At 36.4% G+C, this 27,799-nt stretch overlaps 1 protein-coding gene across 1 annotated transcript; it reads right to left on the bottom strand.

Annotated features, from left to right (window-relative positions):
* Positions 1–107: 107 nt before the first annotated feature.
* LOC127841254 (E3 ubiquitin-protein ligase RMND5A-like) lies at positions 108–27,298 on the bottom strand. Its single transcript, XM_052369932.1, has 9 exons — positions 27,147–27,298; positions 24,999–25,144; positions 22,567–22,704; positions 19,639–19,739; positions 17,196–17,362; positions 14,123–14,288; positions 5,092–5,194; positions 4,529–4,683; positions 108–1,632 (listed from the first exon to the last, which is right to left on the bottom strand). The coding sequence occupies exons 1-9, from the start codon at positions 27,280–27,282 to the stop codon at positions 1,569–1,571; spliced, it is 1,176 nt and encodes a 391-aa protein (XP_052225892.1). The 5' UTR covers positions 27,283–27,298; the 3' UTR covers positions 108–1,568.
* Between the last annotated feature and the right edge of the window lie 501 nt (positions 27,299–27,799).

Here is a 27,799-nt window from a genome sequence, read left to right as displayed (position 1 = left end):
TTATTTATAAAGCCCTGATGTAATTAAGCAGTGTCATAAGCCATATTAGAATTCACGTTAATGTTACAGACAACACTTGAATGAAACCACATAATAACAATGTACAGTTGTCTTGTTTATCTTTTATTTTCTATCAACTACGTTGTTTCACCACTCACAAAGACAAAATAAATACAGAAGTCAAAATTTACATTTATAAATATATACAAGTCAATAACAATGACATATTGCTAACACCTATATGTACATTTCAGTAACCTTTTATGTTGTGCAATGAACTCAATACCAAACACACACAAAACCGGTTTTCAGGAGTTCTGGTTTACTGACATTTTCAGACTAGCAAAAAGAATCTTTATACAGCATTCACATTCATTGCAACATTGTATATAACAACAATTTAAACATATTATTCAAATTGTTACAGATCAGCAATTCGACCAGCAAATTGCTCAACAAAGATATATTTGATGGCAGCTTACATGTACAGTGAAGAAAGATCATATTTGCATATTCTATAGTGGTATTTAATCTTGAATTTGTAACCTTGAATGAACCAGTAATAAGCAGTGTTCAATAATATAATTCCAGAATGAGAAAACAATAGTCACTATGCCAATAAAACCTTTATCCTTTGCAATAAATTGTTTTATTTCCAATATATTGTTAGAAATAAAAAACTAGAGCTTTGTCACAGACATGATGAATACCCCCATATGCCGCATTGACACAATATTTTGCATGTCGTCTTCACACAAATCAGCCAACACCATGCTCATTTTTTTAAACGCACTAAGTGACCCCTTGACCTAGTTTTTGACCCGGAAAGGCCCATGTTCTAACTTGGCCTTAAGATCATCTCCATAAAACTTCTGACCAAGTTTGGTGAAGATCGGATGAAAACTACTTAAGAGAGCGGACAACATGCTGAATGTTTAAAACGCACTAAGTTACCCCGTGACCTAGTTTTTGACCCGGCAAGGCTCATGTTCGAACTTGGTCTAGCTTTCATGTAGATACAACTTCTGACTAAGTTTGGTGAAAATCGGATGAAAACAACTTTATTGAGAGAGCGGACACTTAATACGGACCGACAATCAGACAGACAAGTTAACTCCTATACTTCGTTTGTAGGGGTATAAAAATCCTACATCGAAATTACAAACAAAAACAGAATAAGCATACAGACCTGAACTTTGCCCCTAAATAAGCTTAGGGTTTGCAGACATCTTAACAGACATTATACAACATTGTCATAAAACCAATACATAAACCCCACCCTTTGCACTATTGTGATCAGTTCATTTGCTGAAAATGTCACACGAAAATGGGTTTTTACAACATGTGAGGCCAGCATAGCTCCAGACCAGCACCCACACAGTTGACACTGTTTCTCCTGACTATAGTGAACAATTTCTCAGGCTGGTCAGGGGCTGTGGTTACAGCATATGGGATAAGATCTATTTTCGCGTGATTCAGGTCATTACAACCCTTATATTTACTTCACAGTCTTTAATTTCTCGTCACTTGCAAGCAAGCAGGCAGGATTGATCAAAGTGCTGAGAGGATCAGAAGACGACAATCTTGGCATCATCAGGATTCTGTTCAACAGGACAGTATGGACACTTCACTCTGAAATATAAAGCTTTAAGTTGTTTCAAGTAACGATACAATTACACAGATTGAATAGGAAAAATATTGTACATATATGATCTCACACGAGTTGTCACATCATACCATATTTTATTACACAAGTTCAGGAATTTTGTTAGTAAGCGAGCCTTTGGCGAGCTTACTAACGAATTTCCTGTAAAAGTTTAATAAAATGTTGTATAAAATGACAACCAGTGTCAGATCTTTTTTATCACTTTTAAATGAGCAAATTAAATAAATATTTACGCAAACATAATGATAAATCCCGAATGTTGTTTACATTTCATGATGTCATTCGACGTTGCAACGTCATTTCAGCGAAATAACAAAATGCGATTGGTCAATCGAACGAAAATAAGCCAATAAAAATGCTTAAAAAGTAAATTACACATGTGTACGATAATAATAAGTTATGTATATTTGGACGTCATGTATACAAAACCCTTGGGTTAAGGCCACTTTACATATGGACATCATATGACAACGTCATGATAATGTACACAACAACAAATTGGCAAATGTCTGGGTTGTCAAAATAACATAGGAACGACTATCCAGGCTGTCAAAATATTGTAGGAACAAAAGTCCGAGCTATCAAAATAACTTAGGAACGAATGCCCACACTGTCAAATTAACCTAAGAATGCTGTCAAATTGACCTAAGAATGTCCGCAATGTTAAAATATCTTAAAAAGTAATGTCTGCGATGTCAAAGTCCGGGTTGTCATAATAGCGTAGGAACCAATGTTCGGGCTGTCTAATTAAGGTAGCAACGATTGTCTGAGCTGTAAAAATAACCTACAATAAAAATTTGTATGATGTCAAAATGACATACAGCTAGTAAGATTTGTCTGCGCTATCAGAATAATGTAGGAATTAATGTCTGAGCTGTAAATACAAGGAACCGTCGGAGACGGGTGATGCTCTCCAAAGTGTTTTTTGTCACAATATTGCACTATATATTCAGATAAAAGGAAACGTCGTGAGGGCACAGTAGTTGGGGGGGCAATAATTTTTTTATAGAAAATTTCAAAGGGCCATAACTCGTTGAAAAATCATCCGACCAGAACCCGCTGATAATATGCACATCTCTTCTTGGTAGTGAAGCTTCCCATAAAGTTTCATTGAATTACGGTCATTAATTGCTGAGAAATAACCCGGACAAAAATTGTGCATGGACAGTCACACTGACGGACAGACGAAGCGGCGACTATATGTTCCCCCAAATTTATTTTGGGGGAGCATTATAAACCAAGAAACACATTTTTACACTGTCAAAAGTAACATAGTAAGAATTGTCCCTTTGGTCAAAATAATGTAGAAGCACATTTCTGAGCTGTCAAAACAACATAGGAACGAATGTCTGAACTGTCAAAATAATGTAGGAACAATTGTCGGCGCTTGTCAAATTAACATAGAACGATTGTCCTCAATGACAAACTACTTAAGAACAAATGTACGGGTTGTCAATATAACGTAAGAACAAATGTCAGTGCTGTTAAAATAATGTTGGAAGGAATGCCCCCAATGTTAAAATAACATAGGAACCAATATCTGTGATGTGAAAATAACATAGTAACCAATATCTGTAATGTCAAAATAACGTACAAACCAATATCTGTGATGTCAAAATAACATGAGAACCAATAACTGTGATGTGTGAAAATAACATAGAATGCAATATCTGTGATGTCAAAATAATGTCGGAACCAATATCTGTTGTGGGAGCAGTGGTCTAATGGTAGGACGCTGGCTTAGGGATTGAGAGGTCCCGGGTTCGAATTCCGCCCTGACCACTGGAATTTCCTTGAGCAAGAAATTTATCCCACATCTGATTCTCTCCACCCAGGTGTATAAATGGGTACCTGTGAGGGAAATAAGCCAATGTGTCGTGGCTGCATACTGCGCCAAGATGTTAACGGACGACTTGTTACCCAGTGATCAGGGAAAAACATGTAAAGCGCCTTTGAACGCACCCGCGAGTATGAAAAGGGCGCTATATAAATGTGGTATATAAAAAAAAAAATCTGTGACGTCAAAATAACATAGGTACTAATATCTGTGATGTCAAAATAACATAGGAACCAATATCTGTGATGTCAAAATAACATTAAAACCAATATCTGTAATGTCAAAATAACATAGGTACTAATATATGTAATGTCAAAATAACATAGGTACTAATATCTGTGATGTCAAAATAACATAGGTACTAATATATGTGATGTCAAAATAACATAGGAACCAATATCTGTAATGTCAAAATTACATAGGTACTAATATCTGTGATGTCAAAATAACATAGGTACTAATATCTGTGATGTCAAAATAACATAGGAACCAATATCTGTAATGTCAAAATAACATAGGTACTAATATCTGTGATGTCAAAATAACATAGGTACTAATATCTGTAATGTCAAAATAACATAGGAACCAATATCTGTAATGTCAAAATAACATAGGTACTAATATCTGTGATGTCAAAATAACATAGGAACCAATATCTGTGATGTCAAAATAACATAGGTACTAATATCTGTGATGTCAAAATAACATAGGTACTAATATCTGTGATGTCAAAATAACATAGGTACTAATATCTGTAATGTCAAAATAATATAGGAACCAATATCTGTAATGTCAAAATAACGTAGGAATAAATGTCTGTGAGGTCAAAATAACTTAGGAACAAATGTCTGCAATATCAACATTAAGTAGGAGCCAATGTCCACGCATTGAAAATTATGTAGGAACCATTGTCCTGGTTGTCAAAACACCATGTAAACAAATGTCCGTTTATGTCAAAATTAGCATAGGAATGATTGTCTGTGGGAACGAATGTCAGGGATTCTAATAACAAATGAGTCTCTTACTTGTTGCCTGTGGAGAGCTTATGAAGGGCATCCCTTGAGATCACATGACCACAGATGAGGCGCACCGGGGGATTCACATCTGAGCTCTGCTGGCGGAGTATCGGGCAGGCGAATATAGAGTGATAGCGGTGCTCATTGCCCAAGTCTATCTCCACCTGAAGGATTATATGTCAATACATTATACAACGCATGATTACAATTGAATAAGACTAATTAGAAATGGGCTTCGTCGCTTTTAACACTTTTAAACTGTCATTCAGCCCTGCTATTCCGCTAATCATAACAATGTACCAGTAACTTTACATGCAATAAACAGGACCAGTTACTTTCACCTAATAATAAAAGAATGCGTGTGTATTTTGAAGTTATGAGGTCCTTCAATGTCTGAGGCTGCATTATGTTAGGACCCAGAGTGTGTCCCAGCACTCCTACCAAATGAACTCTTTGACTCAGAATTCCAAGAAAAAACACACATGTTCTATTGTTGAAAATAAATGGTTTTACAGTTATATGAAACAAAAAAACGTCTTCAGGTAGTTTTAACAAGCTGTTTTTCCCTTTACCGGCAGTTCGTCCTTGTTGGTCCACACCCCGGACACCTGTCTCTGCTGCATCACCTGGCGAATGTTGAGGAGTGGAGGCAGGGCCTTGCACCCGGCACGGATACTGAAATACAATAACTCCAATATGATGGGGTCCAAGCCACAAACCTGAGTTATCAACGGACCACGTTATAAGTTTTTTGCCATGTTTTGTTGTAATTTGCATTTTGACAATACCATATTGATAACTAGATACATTCCGCTTTTCTTGTGTGTTTATACCTTCCTATATGTTTTGTTAATTACAATAAATATGAACCACCAACTGGGAAAATAGATCTTAATTCACTTGCAAAGTGTCATCCCAGATTTGCCTGTTAGCGAAAAAAAAAAAATATCGGGGGGGGGGGGGGGGGTGGGGGTGGGGGGGGTGGGGATGGGGGCGATGGGGGGGGGGGGGGCGATTTTTTGGGTGCGATGGTTAGACAGTATTTCAAACATATCCGTTTAAAAATAAAAATTCGGGGGGGGGGGGGGGGGGTATAGTGTGAGGGTGTGGTGGTAATTTGTGAGATGATCTTAAAAAAAAAAAAAAAATAAAATAAAAAAAAAAAAATTGGGGGTGGGTGGGGTGGGGTGGGGGTATAGTGTGAGGGTGTGGTGGTCATTTGTGAGATGATCTTAAAAATAAAAAAAAATTAGAGGGGGGGGAGGGGGGTGGGGGGGGGGGCACGGGGGATGGTTTGGGTGGAGTCTATTGTGGTATGTCAGGTGAGAGTAGTTTCGTCAAAGTATCAATCAAATCTAATCATAAATAAAGAAGTTATGGCAATTTTAGCAAAATTTAATAATTTGACCTTGAGAGTCAAGGTCATTCAAAGGTCAAGGTAAAATTCAACTTGCCAGGTACAGTAACCTCATGATAGAATGAAAGTATTTTAAGTTTGAAAGCAATAGCCTTGATACTTAAGAAGTAAAGTGGATCAAAACACAAAATTTAACCATATACTGTGAAACCATTTATTTTGGACAGCACAAAATTTCGTCATTTTTATAAAAATGACGATTTCGTCAGCACTTAAATTCGCCGATTTCTGATTTTGAATTTTTAAAAAATGCGTCAGTCAATATCCGATTTGTATGTAATACATATTCGCGATCAATCGCAGTTGCGAAAAATCGTGGTACAAATGCGGTAACACACTTGAGAATCACTGCAAGAGGTGGGGCCTGTTTGTCACATGCCAATTAACTAGTCTTTTGTTATCAAGGGACAGTAATGGACCCTCTTAATGTATGCCATTCACACGTTCATTGTTATGATTAGCGGACAAGTGGGATCGAATAACCGTTAACGAGTGTTTGTAACAACGAAGCCAATTGTCAATTAGTCTTATTCTATCAAATAGCAAATCAAACTAGTCACTTTTGTTTATTTTCTTGGGTATGTGTTCTAGTTGGTATGATTTTTATTAAAATGCTGTCAATACCTTTTAAAAACTGTTTGTGTTATACGAAAGAGGTTCCAGATTGTTAAGTGTTTTTTTTCAAATAAAATGCTTTTTTATTCTGATATCAACATTAAAATTGTAAACTCTATGTGTGTGTTTGTTCTTAAAAAGTAAACTACCGGTATATAAATCAATAATGTCAATAATTTAAAAATAAATACATTGATACATATAAAATAGTAATAAGTGTGGTTAAACGCAAACAATCAAACAACAAACAGCAATTAACATATTCTTTATTAATTTGTGATAAATACGCATGTTGATCACACATCGTCATCTTTTCATTTGGTTTATTGTCTTTCATCGGCATTTGCTGCGTGATGGCTAATATGCAACACTCCTGAAAAACACAATGCACGTAATGGGTAATAAAGTTATAAACAATTAGCGCTAATTCATTACCATTCTACATAAACGAAGTCAACGCATTCGATACAGCTGTACTGCACACGCGTTTTAAAGAAGTGTAATGTGTCAGTTAAGTACCTTGTGTAATCAACATCCCTTTGTGTCAAAACCGGATTAAACTTGATTACGAAACAGCAGTGATTATGTTGGAATTTAATGCCTAATGTCTACAGTAAAGTTTAAAAATATTGTTCAACTTAGTGTTTGTTTTTGTTCAATCATAGAGCATGATTGTTCGTTAGGATCTTAAATTCGCCGATCGGTCGACTGACGAAATTTATGAAAATTAATGCCTGACGATTAATAATGGTTTCACAGTATTCAAAGTTACTAAGTCAAAAAAGGGCCATAATTCCGTAACAATGACAACCAGAGTTATGCAACTTGTCCTTTTACTGTACCCTTATGATAGTTTGTGAGTGTTCCAAGTATAAAAGCAATATCTATGATACTTTAGGGGTAAAGTGGACCAAAATATAAATCTTAACCAAATTTTCAATTTTCTAAGTATAAAGGGCCCATAATTCCGTCCAAATGCCAGTCAGAGTTAAATAACTTTGCCTGCACGGTCCCCTTAAGATAAGATAGTTAATAAGTGTTGCAAGTATGAAAGCAATAGCTTTGATACTGTAGGAATAAAGTGGACCTAAACACAAAACTTAATCAAATTTTCAATTTTCTAAGTATAAAAAGGGCACATAATTCTGTCAAAATGCCAGTCAGAGTTACATTACTTTGCCTGCACAGTCCCCTTATGATAGTTAGTAAGTGTTGCAAGTATGAAAGCAATAGCTTTGATACTTAAGGAATAAAATGGACCTAAACACAAAACTTAACCAAAATTTTCAATTTTCTAAGTATAAAAAGGGCACATAATTCTGTCAAAATGCACGCCAGAGTTATCTTACTTTGCCTGCCCAGTCCCCTCATGATAGTTAGTAAGTGTACCAAGTTTGAATGCAATAGCATTGATACTTTCTGAGAAAAGTGGACCTAAACGCAAAACTTAACCAAAATTTTCAATATTCTAAGTATAAAAAGGGCACATAATTCTGTCAAAATGCACGCCAGAGTTATCTAACTTTGCCTGCCCAGTCCCCTCATGATAGTAAGTAAGTGTACCAAGTTTGAATGCAATAGCATTGATACTTTCTGAGAAAAGTGGACCTAAACGCAAAACTTAACCAAAATTTTCAATTTTCTAAGTATAAAAAGGGCACATAATTCTGTCAAAATGCACGCCAGAGTTATCTAACTTTGCCTGCCCAGTCCCCTCATGATAGTAAGTAAGTGTACCAAGTTTGAATGCAATAGCATTGATACTTTCTGAGAAAAGTGGACCTAAACGCAAAACTTAACCGGACGCCAACGCCGACGCCAAGGTGATGAAAATAGCTCATAATTTAAAAAAAATAAATAGATGAGCTAACAAGACTATTGCCAAGCAATAAAAGTCCCCTACCAGCTCCACCATTGTCAGAAATTACATCATTGTCAGATTTTATTATTTATTTTTTGCCATAGCAACCAGAATTTTTGACATAGGAACAAAATGAAATGACATGCATAATGTCCATATTGCTACCTATCCATGTTCCAAGTTTCATAATAAAAAATATTAAGAACTTTTTAAGTTATCGCAGGATCCAGAAAAGTGTGACTGACAGACAGACGGAGTGCAAACCATAAGTGAAACCGGTACGGGACTAACAAGCAGTGGTTAAATTGATATCCCCCGCATAAGTAATTTTGTTTATGGATGGGTGCAAATCCGATTATACACGGTATTTGCATCAAAACAAGGTGTCACGCTCGGCTGCGGGTGCAGTTTTGAATAAATTAAAGCTTGTCAGAATATTTTTTTTAGAGGTCACGAGGCTCACAGTGACCTTGACCTTTGACCTAGTGTCCCAAAAATGGGTGTGGCATGTAGAACTAATCAAGGTGCAGCTACATACGAAGTTTCAAAGTTGTAGGTTGAAGCACTTTGATTTTTAGTCAACGCGGTCGACACAATGACGGACACAATGAGCAGGCTATGAAAATACCTCGGGTTTTCTCCGAAAACAGCCGAGCTAAAAACTAAGTAGTTGTTTATTTGTATTCCAGTTCTCCTCATTGATATCTATACACAGATTACATTTCATCTCCTAATTGAGATATAGCCCTGAAAAGTTACAAAAAACAAACAAATAAAGAAAAAGTATGGTTATGGCATGGCACTTCTCCTCATTGATACTAAACACCTATGTTATTATCTTATATCCTAACATGCATGTTTTGTGACAGACAGACAGACTGACAGATACAGGAAAAGAAAAGGTACCTGGCTCTAGAGTAGTCTGAATTGAGTTATGGCTCACAAGCCACCTTGCAAATTACACTTACAAGCTGGTCATGGGAGATTACAACCCGGGGCAATGGTGCATCAATCCATGGTGGACATCTCATGCAACAGTCATTACCCAGGGGCCACATTCTCAGCCCCCACCCCCGATTTCTGGGGGCCCCCTGCTAGGGGGTTGATGACCTTAGTCTCAGACCTTCCCAAGGGCCATAATCATGGTAACAAGTACCACTGTTGGTAGCCCCTAAAGCAAGCATTAGAGCCAAGCCATTATTATATGTGCTATCAGGGGTATATATATGCAGGTCTATTAAAATTATCACCCATTAAATCACATTTTTTCTTGTTTTATTATGAAATATTTGTTGTCCTATATAATAAGAAGTGGCATTCTTAACTACAATAACCAACTTGTAAACATTTACAGATTTACAAATTTTAATTACCTCCCTTAAACAATGGGATATTTATAGCAACCGAAAATCCACACTGCTCATTAACCACAACAACAAGCATTTATTTAATCAACAATTTTTTACATTAAAACAGATGTCCTAACTTACTAGCAAATATTGTTTAAACAAATTTAATGTGTATTTAATATTTTGAAATGTAATTGATATTTAAAATTTAGGAGAAACAAACTACAAGGGAGAGAATTTTAATTGCCATTATATTTTCTGGTGTTGTTCAATAATTAACATTAAGAGAGGGGGACAATCTTGATAGCCACTATATTTTCTAATGTAGTTTAATAATTAACTGAACGGAACAACAAACTATAAAGGGAGACAATTTTGATGGCAATTGTATTTTCTAATATAGTTTACTAATTAACACTTTGGCGCAACAAACTACAAGGGAGACAATTTTGAAAGCCATTATAATTTCTAATATAGTTGAATAATTAACATTAAGGCGCAACAAACTACAAGGGAGACAATGTTGATAGCCCTTATATTTTCTAATATACCAGTAGTTGAATAATAAACATTTAAGCACAACAAACTACAAAGGAGACAATTTTGTTATGGCCCCAAGCAATTTTTAGTATGAAGGTTTTAAACTGAATATTTGGAAATAATTGTGTCTATTTGTAAGAAATGTGTGTGTACATTTTGGGGACAAGCAGTTAAATGTTTAGAGGTGAAGTCTCTTTTACCAAGTAATGACCATATTTATCCTAAATTTGACTAGCATTTAAAGACAATACTGCACAGTATTAATATATTACTGCAATAGTGAAGCATACAGGTATGACCATTAAAGCTGATGTAGCTGATGTAGCCAAACTTAGAGGAATATTATATAAAACTTAACAAGAGCACCGAATAACGGGTGCCAACGCTCAGCTGCGGGTGTAGTTTTGAATAAATGATAGCTTGTCAGAATGATTTTATTAGAGGTCACAGTGACCTTGACCTTTGACCTAGTGACCCAAAAATGGGTGTGGCGTGTAGAACTCATCAAGGTGCATCTACATATGAAGTTTCAAAGTTGTAGGTGGAAGCACTTTGATTTTAGAGCCAATGTTAAGGTTTGAGCACGGCAGACGGCGTAAAGACACGACACGACGAGCTGGCAATGACAATTCCTCGGGTTTTCTCAGAAAACAGCCGAGCTAAAAAATGACATCATTGCATCTATGAATTCAAATTGTGTCACTCATCCATTTAAAAACTTGAAAAATGATAAAATATTTAAATAATTTCATTATTTTCCACCAATATCATTACCATGGTATGTCTTCTTTGTGATACTATAATTAAATAACATGTATCAATCTATCATCAGCATCACATTGTTATTTCTGGTGAGCGGTCATTCTTTTTAAATATATAAAACCCAAGCTATGTCCAAAGTAGATTGTAAACCTCTGCAGATCATCAAATGCTGCAATAATGCACTAAAGTTTAAAGGTGAGTGCATGTGTATACCAGTTTCAAACCATGTGGTTTTCAATTGTCTTTATGTTTGCACATCGTTTGCAAGAAATATAGCCAATTGTTTTATTTTAATCATGTTAAACATTATGTGATCAAGTACTGCGCTTTTTCTCACCGATATGGGAATATTACATTTACCCGTGAAATCAAGACTTTAAGTGTGACTTAACATTAAAATCAGAACAAGAGTGCCAAACTGTCACAAGATACGCCCGTTTTAAGGCTTTGGACAACTTGATAACTTTACCATGACCCATATTTTAACTTGACCTTCATAATCATCTAGACACCACTTCTGACCAAAGTTGGTGAAGATTTGATGAAAACTACTAAAATTAGAAAGCGGACATCATGCTTAATGCTTGAAATGCACTAAGTGACCTCGTGACCTAGTTTTTAACCTGGCATGACCCATATTTGAACTTGACCTACATGTAGATATTGTCTAGACACAACTTCTGACCAAATTTGGTGAAGATCGGATGAAAACTATTTGAATTAGAGAGCGGAAACTGCTGTGGACACCGCCCACCTGCCCGCCCGCTGCCAAGGTGAAACTATAATACGTCCCGTTTTTTTAAAACGGGCGTATAAAAATTGATTTTAGGTTGATGACAATGATAAACAGTTGCCTTTCTATAGTACCCATGCACAGTGAAAAACTCATGTACCTGTGGAAATCATGATTAGATTGAAGGAAAAATGAAACTTACCAATAAACATGTTGTTAAAAATAACTCGTTTCAAAAATCGCGAAAAAAATAAACCCGATGAAAATATCGCAAAATAAAACTGGATAAAAATATTGCATAAAAATATTGCATGTGTTAATCGGTTGCATGTCTCCAATCAGACCTGACTGATATATAATCTATATACTACCTCTGACCAAGTTTGGTGAATTCAACTTGAACTAGAGCTTTGTCACTGAATGTGACTTATACCCCCATACCACTTTGACGCAGGATAAAAAGTTGTTTAAAAGTTTCGGATGAATACAATTTGAATTAGAGTCCGGACAAAGTGGCGCCGTTGAAAATGCACTAATTGACCCTATGACCTAGTTCTTGACCCGACATGACCCATATTCGAACTTGACCTAGATATCAACTAGATGCAACTACTGACCAAGTTTGGTAAAGATCGGATGAATACAATTTGAATAAGAGTCCGGACAAAGTGGCGCTGTTGAAAATGGACTAATTGACCCTATGACCTAGTTTTTTACCTGGCATGACCCATATTCGAACTTGGCCTAGATATCAACTAGATGCAACTACTGACCAAGTTTGGTGAAGATAAGATTTATACAATTTGAATTAGAGTCCGGACAAAGTAAAATGCACTAATTGACCCTTTGACCTAGTTTTTGACCCAGCATGACCCATATTCGGACTTGACCTAGATATCAACTAGATGCAACTACTGACCAAGTTTGGTGAAGATCGGATGAATACAATTTGAATTAGAGTCCGGACAAAGTGGCGCCGTTGAAAATGCACTAATTGACCCTATGACCTAGTTTTTGACCCGGCATGACCCATATTCGAACTTGGCCTATATATCAACTAGATGCAACTGCTGACCAAGTTTGGTGAAGATCGGATGAATACAATTTGAAATAGAGTCCGGACAAAGTGGCCCCTTTGAAAATGCACTTATTGACCCTATGACCTAGTTTTTGACCCGGCATGACCCATATTCGAACTTGGCCTAGATATCAACTAGATGCAACTGCTGACCAAGTTTGGTGAAGATCGGATGAATACAATTTGAATTAGAGTCCGGACAAAGTGATGCCTTCCGCCCGCCGCCCGCCCGCCGCCCGCCCGCCCGCCAAGGGGTTTCACATAATACGTCCCGTATTTTATACGGGCGTATAAAAAGTATTTTTAATAAATTAAAAACTATTGAAAGAAGTTTCTTAAAACAGAAAATCATAAACATACACAAATCAACACAATTAGTTTTATCATTTAAACATGCTTTATTATCACACTAGACTAGACTGTTTCCAAACACCAAACTTTTTATTTCCAAACAAACGTCAAACTATAAACTGCAAATGTGCAGCCTGATTTTTTGCCATTGGTAATTTGACTTAATAACCACTAAATTTAAATCAATAAAATATGTCTGCAGTATGTCAAATGCTTGCTTGAAATTGATGAAAATTGCTGTTAAATTTATAGTTTTTTTGGGGCATATTAATGATACGATTACGTTCATAAATAAATTGTTAGTAGGGAGATACTTTTGGCAATGTATTATTAATTAAAATAGCTTACCATCAAAACTTTGATTTTTTTTTTACAAAAATTGTTTGCACATTTATGAACATTCTTGTTTAATTTTTTTGGCCAAAACTATTTAAGGATCTTTTATATTTTTAAAACTGGGAAACCTGCAGCATTTCAAGTGAACCAGATGGGATGAGATTCATAACATTCATAGGTAACTTAACACTCAAATAACAACTTTAATGAATCATATTGATGTTGTCATATAAGGATACGCCATTGTATCGATTTCTTTGGGTATATACAGTAAATAAACGTGAACTGAGCCAACAATCATAAAGGTCAAAATCTGGTTTACTGTGGCTTTAAAGGGACAAATGCAGTTTTCATAGTTATAAAGCTTTCCGTTATAAAGTCACACCAGCTATGGTGATCTCATAAGTGGACAGGGTAGGCATAGTAATGGTAGTAAATGGCATAAAACCCATTTTCGCATGACCCACATCAGAGTTACCTAACCTGACACTGAGTGGACTCTGGTCAGACATTGCCAGGAGTGCACTGGCATCGCATGTGAACATGTCACAGATCTCTTACCTGACACTTAGTGGACTCTCTACAGACATTCCCATGAGTGCGCAGGCATCGCGTGTGAACACATCACAGATCTCGTCCCAGTATATTGGGTCCAGCAGGAAGGCGTAGGGAGATGTGTGGACCCCCTGACGCATGTACAGCAGGCTGCCCATCAACACCTGGAGCTCTGTAAGAGAGAGTGAATGTGTTGGTTTTATAGGATGCATGCTACTGAAATACTCAAACACAAAGTGTTGAAAAAAGTTGTAAATTGCTAAACTTAACGTATTTCTATGCATGGTTATTGCATGGGATTATAGTATCGCCCAAGATTTGCCTGTGAAGTTCCCAAAGGCTGATCAGGGATGAAACTTTTCACCTTAACTGGATTTTCATTTAGAAACGACTTCCTTTAAACGAAAAATTCTATTAAAGCAGAACATGTCATCCCACAGGCTTATCTAGGACAACACTTAACACCATTCAACCAGAGTTTCTAGAGCACAACTCGATCGTATATCAATCACAAAATGTTTATAGACTCATTACAAAATTATTAATGATCTGGGACATTAGTCCACTGTGACCTTGCGTGCTTTTGGTGATTCTTAACTTCTCTTTGTCATTGATAATTCAGGAAAGATTTGTAGAGGTAAAGAATAGCAAATCGGCTTTGATGTTTATACAGAGTCAATCTTGTATTAAGTGTGGCATTAGACAATAGTGGCTTAATTGAAGTGGTTGCATCCACAAGATTGACTGTTCTGTATTTTAGACCAAAGGCATAAATACATATGGGGTGTGCTCTGTGAAAAAGTGGTCTAATGCATGTGCGTAAAATGTTGCCCCCCCCCCCTAATCAGGGACAAAACTTTCCGCTGTTCTGATATTTTTCGCTTCAAGAAAGTCTCTTGCTGCATGTGCAGACTGCACAGGCTAATCTTGGACGACACTTTACAGCACATGCATTAAACTCCCTTTTCACAGAGCGCGGCTCATTTACATGTATACACAAGGGCCCAGTGTCAGGAGCATACTTAAGTCAATTTTCTGACTCAACTTTGAGTTTTTGTCTCAATATATAAAAAGATAAGTTTGACCATCTTGCTCATTTTGGCGAGTCGGCCAGTGCTCCAGCCAGCTTTTCAAAAAAAGAGGGGAGCTTCCCCCAAAAGGGCACATTTCACGCGTAATTTTGGAAAATAGGGCATTTGGTTATAAATATACTTAAGTATATACTTTGGTTATACTATATACTTATGAATTGTAAACATTAGTGCATTGAATGATTTTACCAATTGTATGCTGTTCCTCATTTTGTGTAATGAAATGATAATAAATATATTACTATCTACATTGGCGCTAAGGAAAACAACTTAGTAGCCAATTTCATAACCGACTTGGGCTAGCATCCGACTACACGCATTAGAGATATGTATATATCATATTTCTTTCCTATGTGTGTGTGTGTGTGTCGGGGGGGGGGGGGGGGGGGGGGAATTTTGATGTATTTTTATCACCTATTATCATTGAACTGCATGTTAATCTTTCAGGTTGCAGTTTCAGCATCAGTGGCCTTGTAGAAGAAACGAAGAAAACATTAAATAAATTCAGGGGTTTTACTGGGTCAAAAAAACGTTGTGACTGTCACCACTTAAATTCGTTGCTACTAATAAGTTTGAACCAATGTTTGTCCACAATAAATGAATAATATTAATTCAAACAAAAGTCTATATTGACAAATTTAAAGTCTAAACAATGATCAATGTCACCATGAAGTAGCATCCAGTCTGGAGAATAAAATGAAACATTGTTATTGTTACTAATAGGATATATTTATTTTACAACACGTTATTTCAACTAATGTCAACAACGTTGACAGTTTTGTTAGGTCACAAAAATATATGACAATATCAAAATTACATTTTACTTGCAGAGGGATAAATCCTCCTTCCAAACAAGCTCTTTATTTGTTGAAATAACAACTGTCTGCCCCTATTCATGTTAAAATTCATCATCATTGAGGACAGACAGTGTTTTAAAGTTCAGAAATAAAATCCAAACACAAATATCTTTTTCCATGTCGTAATTTCGGACTAAAAATTAACATCATATTCACATTAAAAAAGATTATTAATTTTCAAATTTTAATAGGTATTTTGAATTAAAAATCACTATTTTTGCAAACAAAAAATCATAGCCAAAGACTTCAGAAGTTTAAAAAAATTCAATAGTGCTGAGTTTGATTTCATTCGAGTGTGATTGTGCCTAACCAAGCGTGACCTCAGAGATAATCTCTCACAGCATGTTACTATGGTCTGCAACAAAAGGCTAATTAGTGATCGGATAACAAATCATGCCCTTGGGGCTTGTTTGTTCACAATGTGTTGACTTAACACGCCCCAGGCAGTCATGTGCTGGTAACTTAAGGTGTATTCTTGTCGATGTTTCTGGCGATTTATACGGCCTGAAAACAGGAATTTAGAGTTCAAAAGGGCAATTGACAGAAAAATAGAGGGGCGCTTTTTAAGGGGGCAAATTTAAGAGGGGCGCAGCGCCCCTCTTTTTATTGCTAGATGGAGCACCAATTTGGTGTTCATAAGAGCTTATTGTTTGAGTTTGAGTACAACCCTAAGGGGGAAAATGTGCATATTCTTATAGTAAAATAAAAGCATCTGTACAAACATGTTATTTTTGTTAATTAATTATTGATTTTTTAAAATACTGAACATGTTTCGGCAATAGATCAGTAGCATTAATGTAAACAAAAACATAGGGAGTGACGTCAACATTATACAGTAATGTTATGTTGCTAGGTGGATTTTTTTTTATATATATTACACATAATATTAAACACATATTATTACAATATACAATTATGGATCAGTCTTGAGACATATTCTTATAGCCGAGATGTTAGATAAATTTTGAGCTGACTTACATTCTCAATACTAAGAGGAATGGATACTCAAAACTCAAAAATCTGAGTAAAAAAAAAAAAAAAATGAGTATATATTCAATACTGGGCCAATAAATTCAGTTGAGTTAAGTCTGAACAAAATCTACATTAATTCAACACTACAAATTGTACAACCTTTAGAATGTTTCTCTGCAAACCGGGCCAACTGTTTAGCATACTGGAGGACCCTGGCGGGGTCGTGTGGATTGCTGGCAACCATCTCTGTGAACTGCAGGCGGTGAAGCTTGAAGTCCAGCCCGCTGTTCTGTTCGTCAAGGCGGTCCTTATGGGCAGCAACCCAGCTGTCATGCATAGAAAGGTTGGAATAAGTATTATTTGTGTTAAAACTAAAAGAAGAGGACCAGGATGGCCCTAGATTGCTCACTTTTGTTGTTAAAAAAATAATTAAATGTTGTTTTACTTATTTCGTCTTTATTAACCATGTGCCCCCAATGTGTAGCCAGTTTAACCTCAGGGGCATGATTTTAACCCACTTTTTACAGAAACACTATACAATATTAGCCTCTGTGCCATGCTGAACCATAGATTTTTTAATTCTTCAGTTTTTAGCAACTATTTTTAGCACTAGTAACTTACGTATGCAGCAGATTGAAATCAGTTTATACAACTTATACAGAGAAAGAGGGTTATCCAAAGACCATACGTATGATGCTTAGTGTAAATGTCAGATAATTACGAAACATTGTTATTTGAAAAAACAACAACAACTGGAATCCCAACAGTTCAACCAGACCTTGTTGTGATGAGGTGAGCTAAAAACACATATGCACTGCAACTCCAATGTAAGTCGGTGTAAGCTGTGAACCAGCCTTATACATGTATGTGAACGGAACCACGTTATTAGACTGGTGCTCATTATTTGCAATGTATGTTGCCATGTAATCATGTCATTTGCCAATGCATGTCCAGTGCTCACACTGGCCTTCAGAAAATAATAGCCATAATTTTTTTCCTGAAAAAAATAATAGCCAAAACAGACGGGGACCTTTTCGCAAACGGTACTGAAGGCAAAAAGAAAGAAAAAACAATGAATCTCATTTTATCTATGTTTTATTAAATGAATATCTATTGGATTTAAGTTAAAATAAATATATATATATATATATATATATACTTAAAAACAAGCATAATATCAGTGTGTCATTTTCTTATAAAATATTATCATGGCTTTACAATATAGAATACAATCAATGTTGTGAGTGTTACTTAACAAACAAGATATCAGCTACAGTTACATATGCATAAGAATAAAGGGCAGAGGCCCCAACCCACCCAGAGCCCTTACTAATTATACTTTTGTTATAGTTTTTCCAATTGCAATGTCTGGTGAATACAATTTAAAATATTATAAACCACACCTTCCGTATCACCGCATGTGTATTTGTCATTCTATTATTGCTATCATGAACTTCGAAAATAAATCATAAATCAACGAAAAAAAATACAGCACCGAAAACGGTAATCCGAAAAATTGTACGCGTTTTGCACATGAAAAATGCATAATATGAAATATTAATATGCATAATCTAAAATGTGCATATCGTTCAACTGCTTTATCTCTTAATAAGACGTTTCACGGCCGAAATATTTTAGGCCAATATCAATTGTAAATGATTTATTTAAAAAATAACTCCTTCGCAATGCTGATCATGTTTACATCAATTAACGTCACAGCGCATGAGTTAAAATACACCATCTCAGTGTAATTCCAAACACGTGTTTCGTTAAAATAGCTGGCCATGGCATATACAGGGTCCCTTTGAATTGGGAAAACCAGGTTACCTGGTTAAAAATTGAAATCATTATCACACATCAAGAAATGTTAAAGCAGACGACAAACAGCGTTTTTGGGGATAATTAGTTGATGGCGATTAAATAATTATTTCATCAAGCAATGTTCAACATAATCTTATTGCAGCAGAAAATGGCGTGAAAAAAAACCAGCCGACAATATGAGCGGCAATTTTCAATAATGACGATTAAATAATAATTGGCGAAAAATTAACAAAGATCTAACAGTTACAGATAATTGGTAAAGCACGGGGAGATTAAAGACGTTTTTTTCAAAATATATCAATGCTGTCTGACACTGATTGAGAAAAACGCTCAAGGCCACGTTGTCGCAGAAGTTATTGACGCGTGTATGACAAAACACAGGGTCGAGTGTGTACACAGGTAATCTCGTTATCGATTTTTCCTGCTTGATGACCCGATTTGCAGGCGTTTCGCATTCGCCGGACAACTTTTAGAGGCGATTTGTTTATTGATGTATCATGTAGGTGGATAAAATAATCGCCATTTTTTCTAGACAATTTTAAGAAATAATAGCCAGTTGGATAAAATAATCGCCATTGGCGATAATGTCTGGCAGCAGCGTGAGCACTGCATGTCTATTAATCCTGCCAACTAAATTTTTGCATACATACTGCTTTTTGAGAATTTATGTATACATCAAACTATCCCACTATCCCGTATGATCACGATTTCCGTTTTTTTTTTAAAGCATAATATAGGAGTTGCAATGTTTGGAAAGTTACTGTGTTCATTTTGTAGATACCTGAGTGCAGGTTGAAGGTTTCTTCTTTTCAAGGCCTCCAATATCCGATGTAGCTCCAGGAAGGGCTCCATTTCAGCAGAGTCAACATTCAAACAGGCTTCCTGGTTATAGACAAACCATAGCAGAGTCAATGTTAAAACAGGCTCCCTGGATATAGACAAACAATAGCAGAGTCAACATTCAAACAGGCTTCCTGGATATAGACAAACAATAGCCGAGTCAACATTCAAACAGGCTTCCTGGATATATACAAACAATAGCAGAGTCAACGTTCAAACAGGCTTTCTGGATATAGACAAACAATAGTAGAGTTAACATTCAAACAGGCTTCCTGGATATAGACAAACAATAGCAGAGTCAACATTCAAACAGGCTTCCTGGATATAGACAAACAATAGCAGAGTCAATATTCAAACAGGCTTCCTGGATATAGACAAACAATAGCAGAGTCAACATTCAAACAGGCTTCCTGGATATAGACAAACAATAGCAGAGTCAATATTCAAACAGGCTTCCTGGATATAGACAAACAATAGCAGAGTCAATGTTCAAACAGGCTTCCTGGATATAGACAAACAATAGCAGAGTCAACATTCAAACAGGCTTCCTGGATATAGACAAACAATAGAAGAGTCAATGTTCAAACAGGCTTTCTGGATATAGACAAACAATAGTAGAGTTAACATTCAAACAGGCTTCCTGGATATAGACAAACAATAGCAGAGTCAACATTCAAACAGGCTTCCTGGATATAGACAAACAATAGCAGAGTCAATATTCAAACAGGCTTCCTGGATATAGACAAACAATAGAACAGGCAACATTCAAACAGGCTTCCTGGATATAGACAAACAATAGCAGAGTCAACATTCAAACAGGCTTCCTGGATATAGACAAACAATAGTAGAGGCAATGTTCAAACAGGCTTTCTGGATATAGACAAACAATAGAAGAGGCAATGCTCAAACAGGCTTCATGAATATAGACAAACAATAGCAGAGTCAACATTCAAACAGGCTTCCTGGATAAAGACAAACAATAGCAGAGTCAACATTCAAACAGGTTTCCTGGATATAGACAAACAATAGCAGAGTCACCATTCAAACAGGCTTCCTGAATATAGACAAACAATAGCAGAGTTAAATTTCAAACAGGCTTCCTGGATATAGACAAACAATAGCAGAGTCAACATTTAAACAGGCTTTCTGGATATAGATAAGCAATAGCAGAGTTAACCTTGAAACAGGCTTCCTGGATATAGAAAAACTATAGCAGAGTAAACGTTCAAACAGGCTTCCTTGATATAGACAAACAATAGCAGAGTCAACGTTCAAACAGGCTTCCTGGATTTGGACAAACAATAGCGGAGTCAACGTTCAAACAGGCTTCCTAGATATAGATAAAACAATAGCGGAGTCAACGTTCAAACAGGCTTCCTGGATATAGACAAACAATAGAAGAATCAACATTCAAACAGGCTTCCTGGATATAGACAAACAATAGCAGAGTCAATGTTCAAACAGGCTTACTGGATAAAGACAAACGCAGAGTCAACATTCAAACAGGCTTCCTGGATAAAGACAAACAATAGCAGAGTCAACATTCAAACAGGCTTCCTGGATAAAGACAAAAAATAGCAGAGTCAACGTTCGAACAGGCTTCCTGGATATAGACATCAATAGCAGAGTCAACATTCAAACGGGCGTCCTGGATATACAAACACAACAAGGTATTTTAGCGGAGTCAACGTTAAAACAGGCTTCCTGAATATGGATGTTACAGTAAATTTATAAAACTAGAAATTTCACGAAATTACAAAACAAATTTTATTAAAAACTTTTTTCACTTAAGAGTTTTCACAAAATACCCAATTTTTTTTAACTACTAAATACACTTTTAAAAAGAAAGCAATATACCCTTGTAATAAGATTTAATAAAAATCAAACAAGGACATTTAACACACTCCCAGAAACCTCTGTAAGGCCTCTAGTAAAACTGTGTTAAATTTTCCCAACAACTTAAGCTATGAATATAACCTAAATTTTGATCAAATGAAATGCATGAATGCACCATTCAGTTAAATGGTTAATTCTAACTCCTAAGGACCATAGATTTAATGCATGCTTATTCTAGCTTTTGTTCTTAACAGCGCCATCTCAATATCTAAAGTCAACATTACCATATTCAGACATTATTATACAAATGTAAGAGTAGTGTTCATTTACCCACACCAATCAAAATGAAGTTTATATTCTAAGCAAGTTTAACAATTTAAGTAAAATGTATTTTATAATTTGGCAAACAGTTCAAACACCAATGAAATGTAGAACAAGACCACGGCATAACGGGTGCCAACGCTCGGCTGCGGCCTGCGGGTGCAGTTTTGAATAAATGAAAGCTTGTCAGAATTTTTTGAAATTTTTTAGAGGTCACAGTGACCTTGACCTTTGACCTAGTGACCCAAAAATGGGTGTGGCATGTTGTTCTCAATAAGGTGCATCTACATATGAAGTTTCAAAGTTGTAGGTGGAAGCACTTTGATTTTAGAGCCAATGTTAAGGTTTTAGCACGGTGGACAGCGGAAAGACACAACACGACGAGCTGGCTGTGACAATTACCTCGGGTTTTCTCTGAAAACAGCCAAGCTAAAAATGCCACTCAATTCTTATGTTAAAATTACAAAATAAGCTGCTTTTTGGAACACTAGGCTTAATGTATGTGATTTAGTGTCATCCTAGATTAGCCTCTGCACAGGCTAGTCAGGGACGACACTTTCCATGTTTATGTACTTTTTTTTATCTACAGACAGTCTCTTTTAAATAAAAAAATCCAGTGTAGGTGGAAAGAGTTTTCCCTGATTAGCCGATGTGGACTGCACAGGCTAATCTGGGACAACACTTTACGCACATTCATTTGTCCCCCAAATACCTCATTTAGAGCTTCAGCAATGTCCAGTTTCCCTTGTCGCAGGAAATGTTCACAGATAATCTGGTTGAGAAGTTCAACACATTCCTCCTTCTCAAACGCACTCTCAGTGAACACTGCACTGAACTCAGACACAAAGTTCTACAACATCAATATTCACACTACACTTTATACATTCATTAAATAAACATAAAGACTGAAAGTTTCCGCAACAGTCCTATACAACTTAATACTCAAAATAAATAAATATATAAAGTCTGAAAGTCTTGTAAACAATTTTGTTTTCCCAACTTTGTTGAATACATCTATTACTGTATTTTTTAACACAACATGTGTATATTTATTGTAAGATTACAGTGGTTTATAGGAAACAACAGTGATTTTAAATTGAAAGTTAACCGTTGGTCTGCATCAAGCTCATTTGACCTTGGTCAACAACTCCTAATGTGTTGGCAGCAAGGCCCCTTAAGCAGATGTGTCACTGAAAATACCTGAGAATGCTACCCTAATTGCTTCCTACCCTGTCTTCCTTAGTTCCTACCCACCCTGTCTATAGTCCAGCCCACTTTCCTACCCTCCTGTCAATAGTCCAGCCCACTTTCTTACCCACCCTGTCTATAGTCCGGCCCACTTTCTTACCCACCCTGTCTATAGTCCGGCCCACTTTCCTACCCTCCCTGTTTATAGTCCGGCCCACTTTCCTACCCTCCCTGTCTATAGTCTGGCCCACTTTACTACCCAGTTATAGTGTTTTTCCCAGGCCATTTTAGCGTGGCGAAAAGCCATGCCGCCCTCCCGGATCGCCACTCTGCCCTTTTCAAAGGCAAATTTCGCCACGCGCCCTTCTTTTCAAAGGCAAATTTCGCCACGCGCCCTTATCTATAACATCTTTATTGCCTTACGATCTAACTTGATCCGCAAAATCAGCTTCCTTGATTGTCTCTGACGCTCCAACTGTGCTTGATTTACTCGAGAGACGTCAACGCCTACATTAATGGAGTAGATTTAATCAGTGCTCGATTTATAGGTAGTCAAACTGACTGCTCCAAAGCTGTGAATTAGTCATGCATGAATAACCCCGTGTCAGTATCAATCGATAATGCCGGAGGCTAAGTTATACCAAGCGCACTTTACGGTTGGCAATGTGAACTCCTACACAATAAAATCATTACTTCGGAGACTTTGATGAAAAACGCGATGTTATTCTCGTGGAAATTGTGCATTGCATGCATTATTCAGTTATATCACAACATATATTTTTACGCATAATTACATTTAAAATCACAAACAAATTTATTCTTTATCGTTTTGCCTTTAAGATAATTAGATCTAATTATTAAAATTTAACAAAATGCGAATCACGTATACGATTTAACGATTCTATGCGCACCTGTCGCTTACATCATTTTATCAACATGGCGGACTATACAGAATTAAATTGTGACTCGGCAATATGGCAAATGACGTCGTAAACGATCGAATTAACAATGGAGATTATACATTAAGAAGGAATTGATGAAATGTCTGTGATAATCAACGATGCATAAAATGTTTTAGATAACAACAACATTATTTATTTATTTGTAATCTACTCGGCGGATGTTTGTCACGGAAACGAGTGTTTGCATATTGTTAGATATCAATTTACTCGCAATGTTATTTTAAACATCTGTCAAGATTATTGTTAGAAAATGGGATAAGAGTAAGACAAACATGGTTTCATTTATATGTTAGTGGATCTGTGTATAATCAGATTCATATGCATATATTGCTTTATTATGTTTGTCGTGCTGTACAGTTTATTGAAACAGCATGGAACTTAAATGTACATTGCAAGGTCAATATATTAATATAAATCATAGTAAGTTAAATACATCTATTACCAATAAATGTGCTTGCTTATATGTTATTTTTTCCACAACTGCTTCTGATGCGATAACATGTTTCCCCGTAATTCAGGTATTCCGGGAACGTTTTTGCCCTTTTTTGCCTAAACTGCGCGCTAAAATGCCCTTTTTGAAAGTAATGCGCCATGCCCTTTTGCCCTCCTGGGAAAAACACTAAGTAACCCTCCCTGTCTATCGTCCGGCCCAATTTCATACTCTCCTGTCTATAGACCGGCCAACTTTCCTACCAGCACTGTCAATAGTCCTGCCCAATTTCTTACCCACCCTGTCTATAGTGCTGCCCACTTTCCTACCCACCCTGTCTATAGTCCTGCCCACTTTCCTACCAGCACTGTCTATAGTCCTGCCCAATTTCCTACCCACCCTGTCTATAGTCCTGCCCACTTTCCTACCCACCCTGTCTATAGTCCTGCCCAATTTCCTACCCACCTTGTCTATAGTTCTGCCCACTTTCCTACCCACACTGTCAATAGTCCGGCCCACTTTTCTTCCCACCCTGTCAACAGTCCGGCCCACTTTCCTACCCACCCTGTCTATAGTCCGGCCCACTTTGGATACTGTGCTGTGCAGATCCTTGTGTTCCTGAGACATACGCCAGGTCGCCTCCAGCACTCTCTGTATAGACTGCTCCAGCACGGAGGTCTGTATGGACTGAACTGGACCATCAGAGGGACCTGTGAAACAAAAAGTGAATTAACTACAAGCAAAAAACGGGGCTAATGCACTGTTTTCCAGAGAAGACACTTTCTGCTTAAACTGCATTTTTGTATATAAGAGACTTCTTTTGAACGAAAACTTTTGTTAGAGCAGAAAATGTCATCTCTGATTGACCTGTGGGGTCTGCACATGCATTAAGACTTGCTTTCCCAGAGCATGGCTCATATTAGTTTTTTTTAATGATTAATGTCATGTTCATCATGGGAATTAAATAATATAAAACAAAGGGCTATTTTGATAATTGTTCCCTGTTGATATCATAGTATAATTATAACGTTTATTTTATCAAGATCACAAAGACATATTTAAGTTGGATGCATCATTGCATGTATAAGTCAAATACAGTCAAGTTACCATCACCGGATCATTACCCATAGCGGATTAATTTGATGGTCAAGACTGCGTATCGCAATAAATAGTTGACATTTTTAGATGATATTTTGCACACAGTATCTTCAAGCCCTCTTTTTAAAAACGCATTGATTGAGTCCTAATTGAAGCTACTCTTTGTCAAACAATTTGGTACGTTTTGTTGACATGTATATGCGACTTTCATGACTACCGTCTCGTTTCCAAATGAAGGTTGAACATTTTTCGTGACTACATGCTATAACTCTGTTGAAAAGTAAGAAGTTTACGCATTAATTAAAAGGTCATTTAGTAGTCTTTCTGCCTGCAAAAGTCCATTTCAGTTTTGATTCATGTTTAAGATTTTACTACATCTTAAATGAAATGAAGAATTAGGGCAATAACGGATCAAGCGATATAATATGCATATTGATAATATATTATATTGAAATATATATGCATATCTTGTTGATTCTTACAATAAATGATCTCAATCTTAATGCTTTATTTATGCTCCATGTTCAATATCGATGATTAGAAATGATTCAAACAATTTACATGGTTTATAAGATGCCCATATCTTTTCGATCTTTTTAGGATTTTCAACAGATAATTTACACAAGAACACCATGTGTAAATTGTGGATAAAAGATCACATATAGAAAACAAATAATAACAAAAAATGACTATAATTTATAACTGTCAATGTAACTTGGTCATTGGAAACAACACATCTCATGTTTCCACAGTTCGAATAATGTGTTAGATGCACCCCTGAGTGGTTTCATTCATGTGATCCGTAATGGCTACAACTGATCTGTTAATGCATGAACTCTGCAGCGAAAAAAAAGGTATCACAAAAACATTTTGCCTGCGTTTAAAAATATGACTATGTGCTGAATCAGTAAGCAAAGGTAATATTTAATCAAACTGGTGTAAACGAAGTCTCAAAACATTTATTGCTTGTCACCAGAACAACTTAATTACGCTACTGATCAGGTAATGGTAACTTGACTGTACCATATGTAAACATTAAGCTGAAAATATATAAATAACAACAAGATATTCTAGAATGCCTCTATCCAAACTCAAATAATTGAGCGGAAGCAACTTTTCTACTTTCAGTAACAATTAAATTGACCCAATTGCTTGCTATGGAATCCAGACAGTGCCATCTATAATCTCACCCTTCATTCATCAAGGGCGACACACGAAATATTGTGTATTGCTTTGTGTGTCTTGTGTTGCCCTTGATGAAAGAAGAGCGCGATTATAGATGACACTATCGGGATTCCGTAGCTAGCTGACCCAGGCCTAAATTCTATCCCACCCTTGGTAAACATGTAAATTATGTTCAAACAAATTCCAGCACAATACCTCTATCCATACATGTAAGTTATCTAGAGAAACCACTATTTTTAGTAACATTGGCATTGACCCCACTACTGCAAATGCGCTCCATCACTAGATCAGTCCATAACCTTATCAAAACACAACTTTAGCACTAAACATAATAAAACTTAAACAAAGACAATTATGTTTGTATCTTAAAAGACTTAATTTTAACATTCGATACAATGGCTGTTTATTCAATTTTATGATTGTATGTACCTGCTGCAAGTTCCTTTCTAATATTTTCAATGGAGAAAATAAAATCATCGATTGTATTTACACAATGATCTTGTAAACCGTTGAATTTAGACAAAACTTTTTCGACTTCTCTGTCAACTGCGACGCATGACTCCATTTTGTTTATTTTTGTTTTCTTCTAAAACTTTAACGAATATGAGTGGTAAGGAATTCGTTGAGATTTATCTTTCTCTACCAAACTCATTGTACTTGTTACTTCCTTTATATATGAGATCGGTATTCTTTCTCCCATATCCACCGATTGCAGCTAATTATTCAGACTTCTCATCGGTTGGTGAGCTGTTATTGACTTTGCTTTGATACAAGCAGATGTTTGGATTCATTTTAAACAATCTGCTCAAAAGTAGCCACCTCCCTCCCTTCGTCAGTCCCTCCAGTCCATTTATCCATCCATCCCCTCAATCCATCAATCCCTCCATCCATCACTTCGTCCGTTCGTTTCGTTCGTTTGTCCGTCCTTTGATCCATCAATCACTCCGCCCGTTTGTCCGTCCTTTGATCCATCCATGCATCCATCCTAAAAATTATCCATTCATCCATCCATCCATCCTTCCATCAATCCACCCATCAATCCATCCATCCATCCATCCATTCATTCATTCATTCAATTATCC

This window comes from Dreissena polymorpha, chromosome 8, assembly GCF_020536995.1.
Source record: "Dreissena polymorpha isolate Duluth1 chromosome 8, UMN_Dpol_1.0, whole genome shotgun sequence".
Lineage (NCBI taxonomy): Eukaryota > Metazoa > Mollusca > Bivalvia > Myida > Dreissenidae > Dreissena > Dreissena polymorpha.
This window is presented reverse-complemented; position numbering and strand designations above follow the sequence as displayed.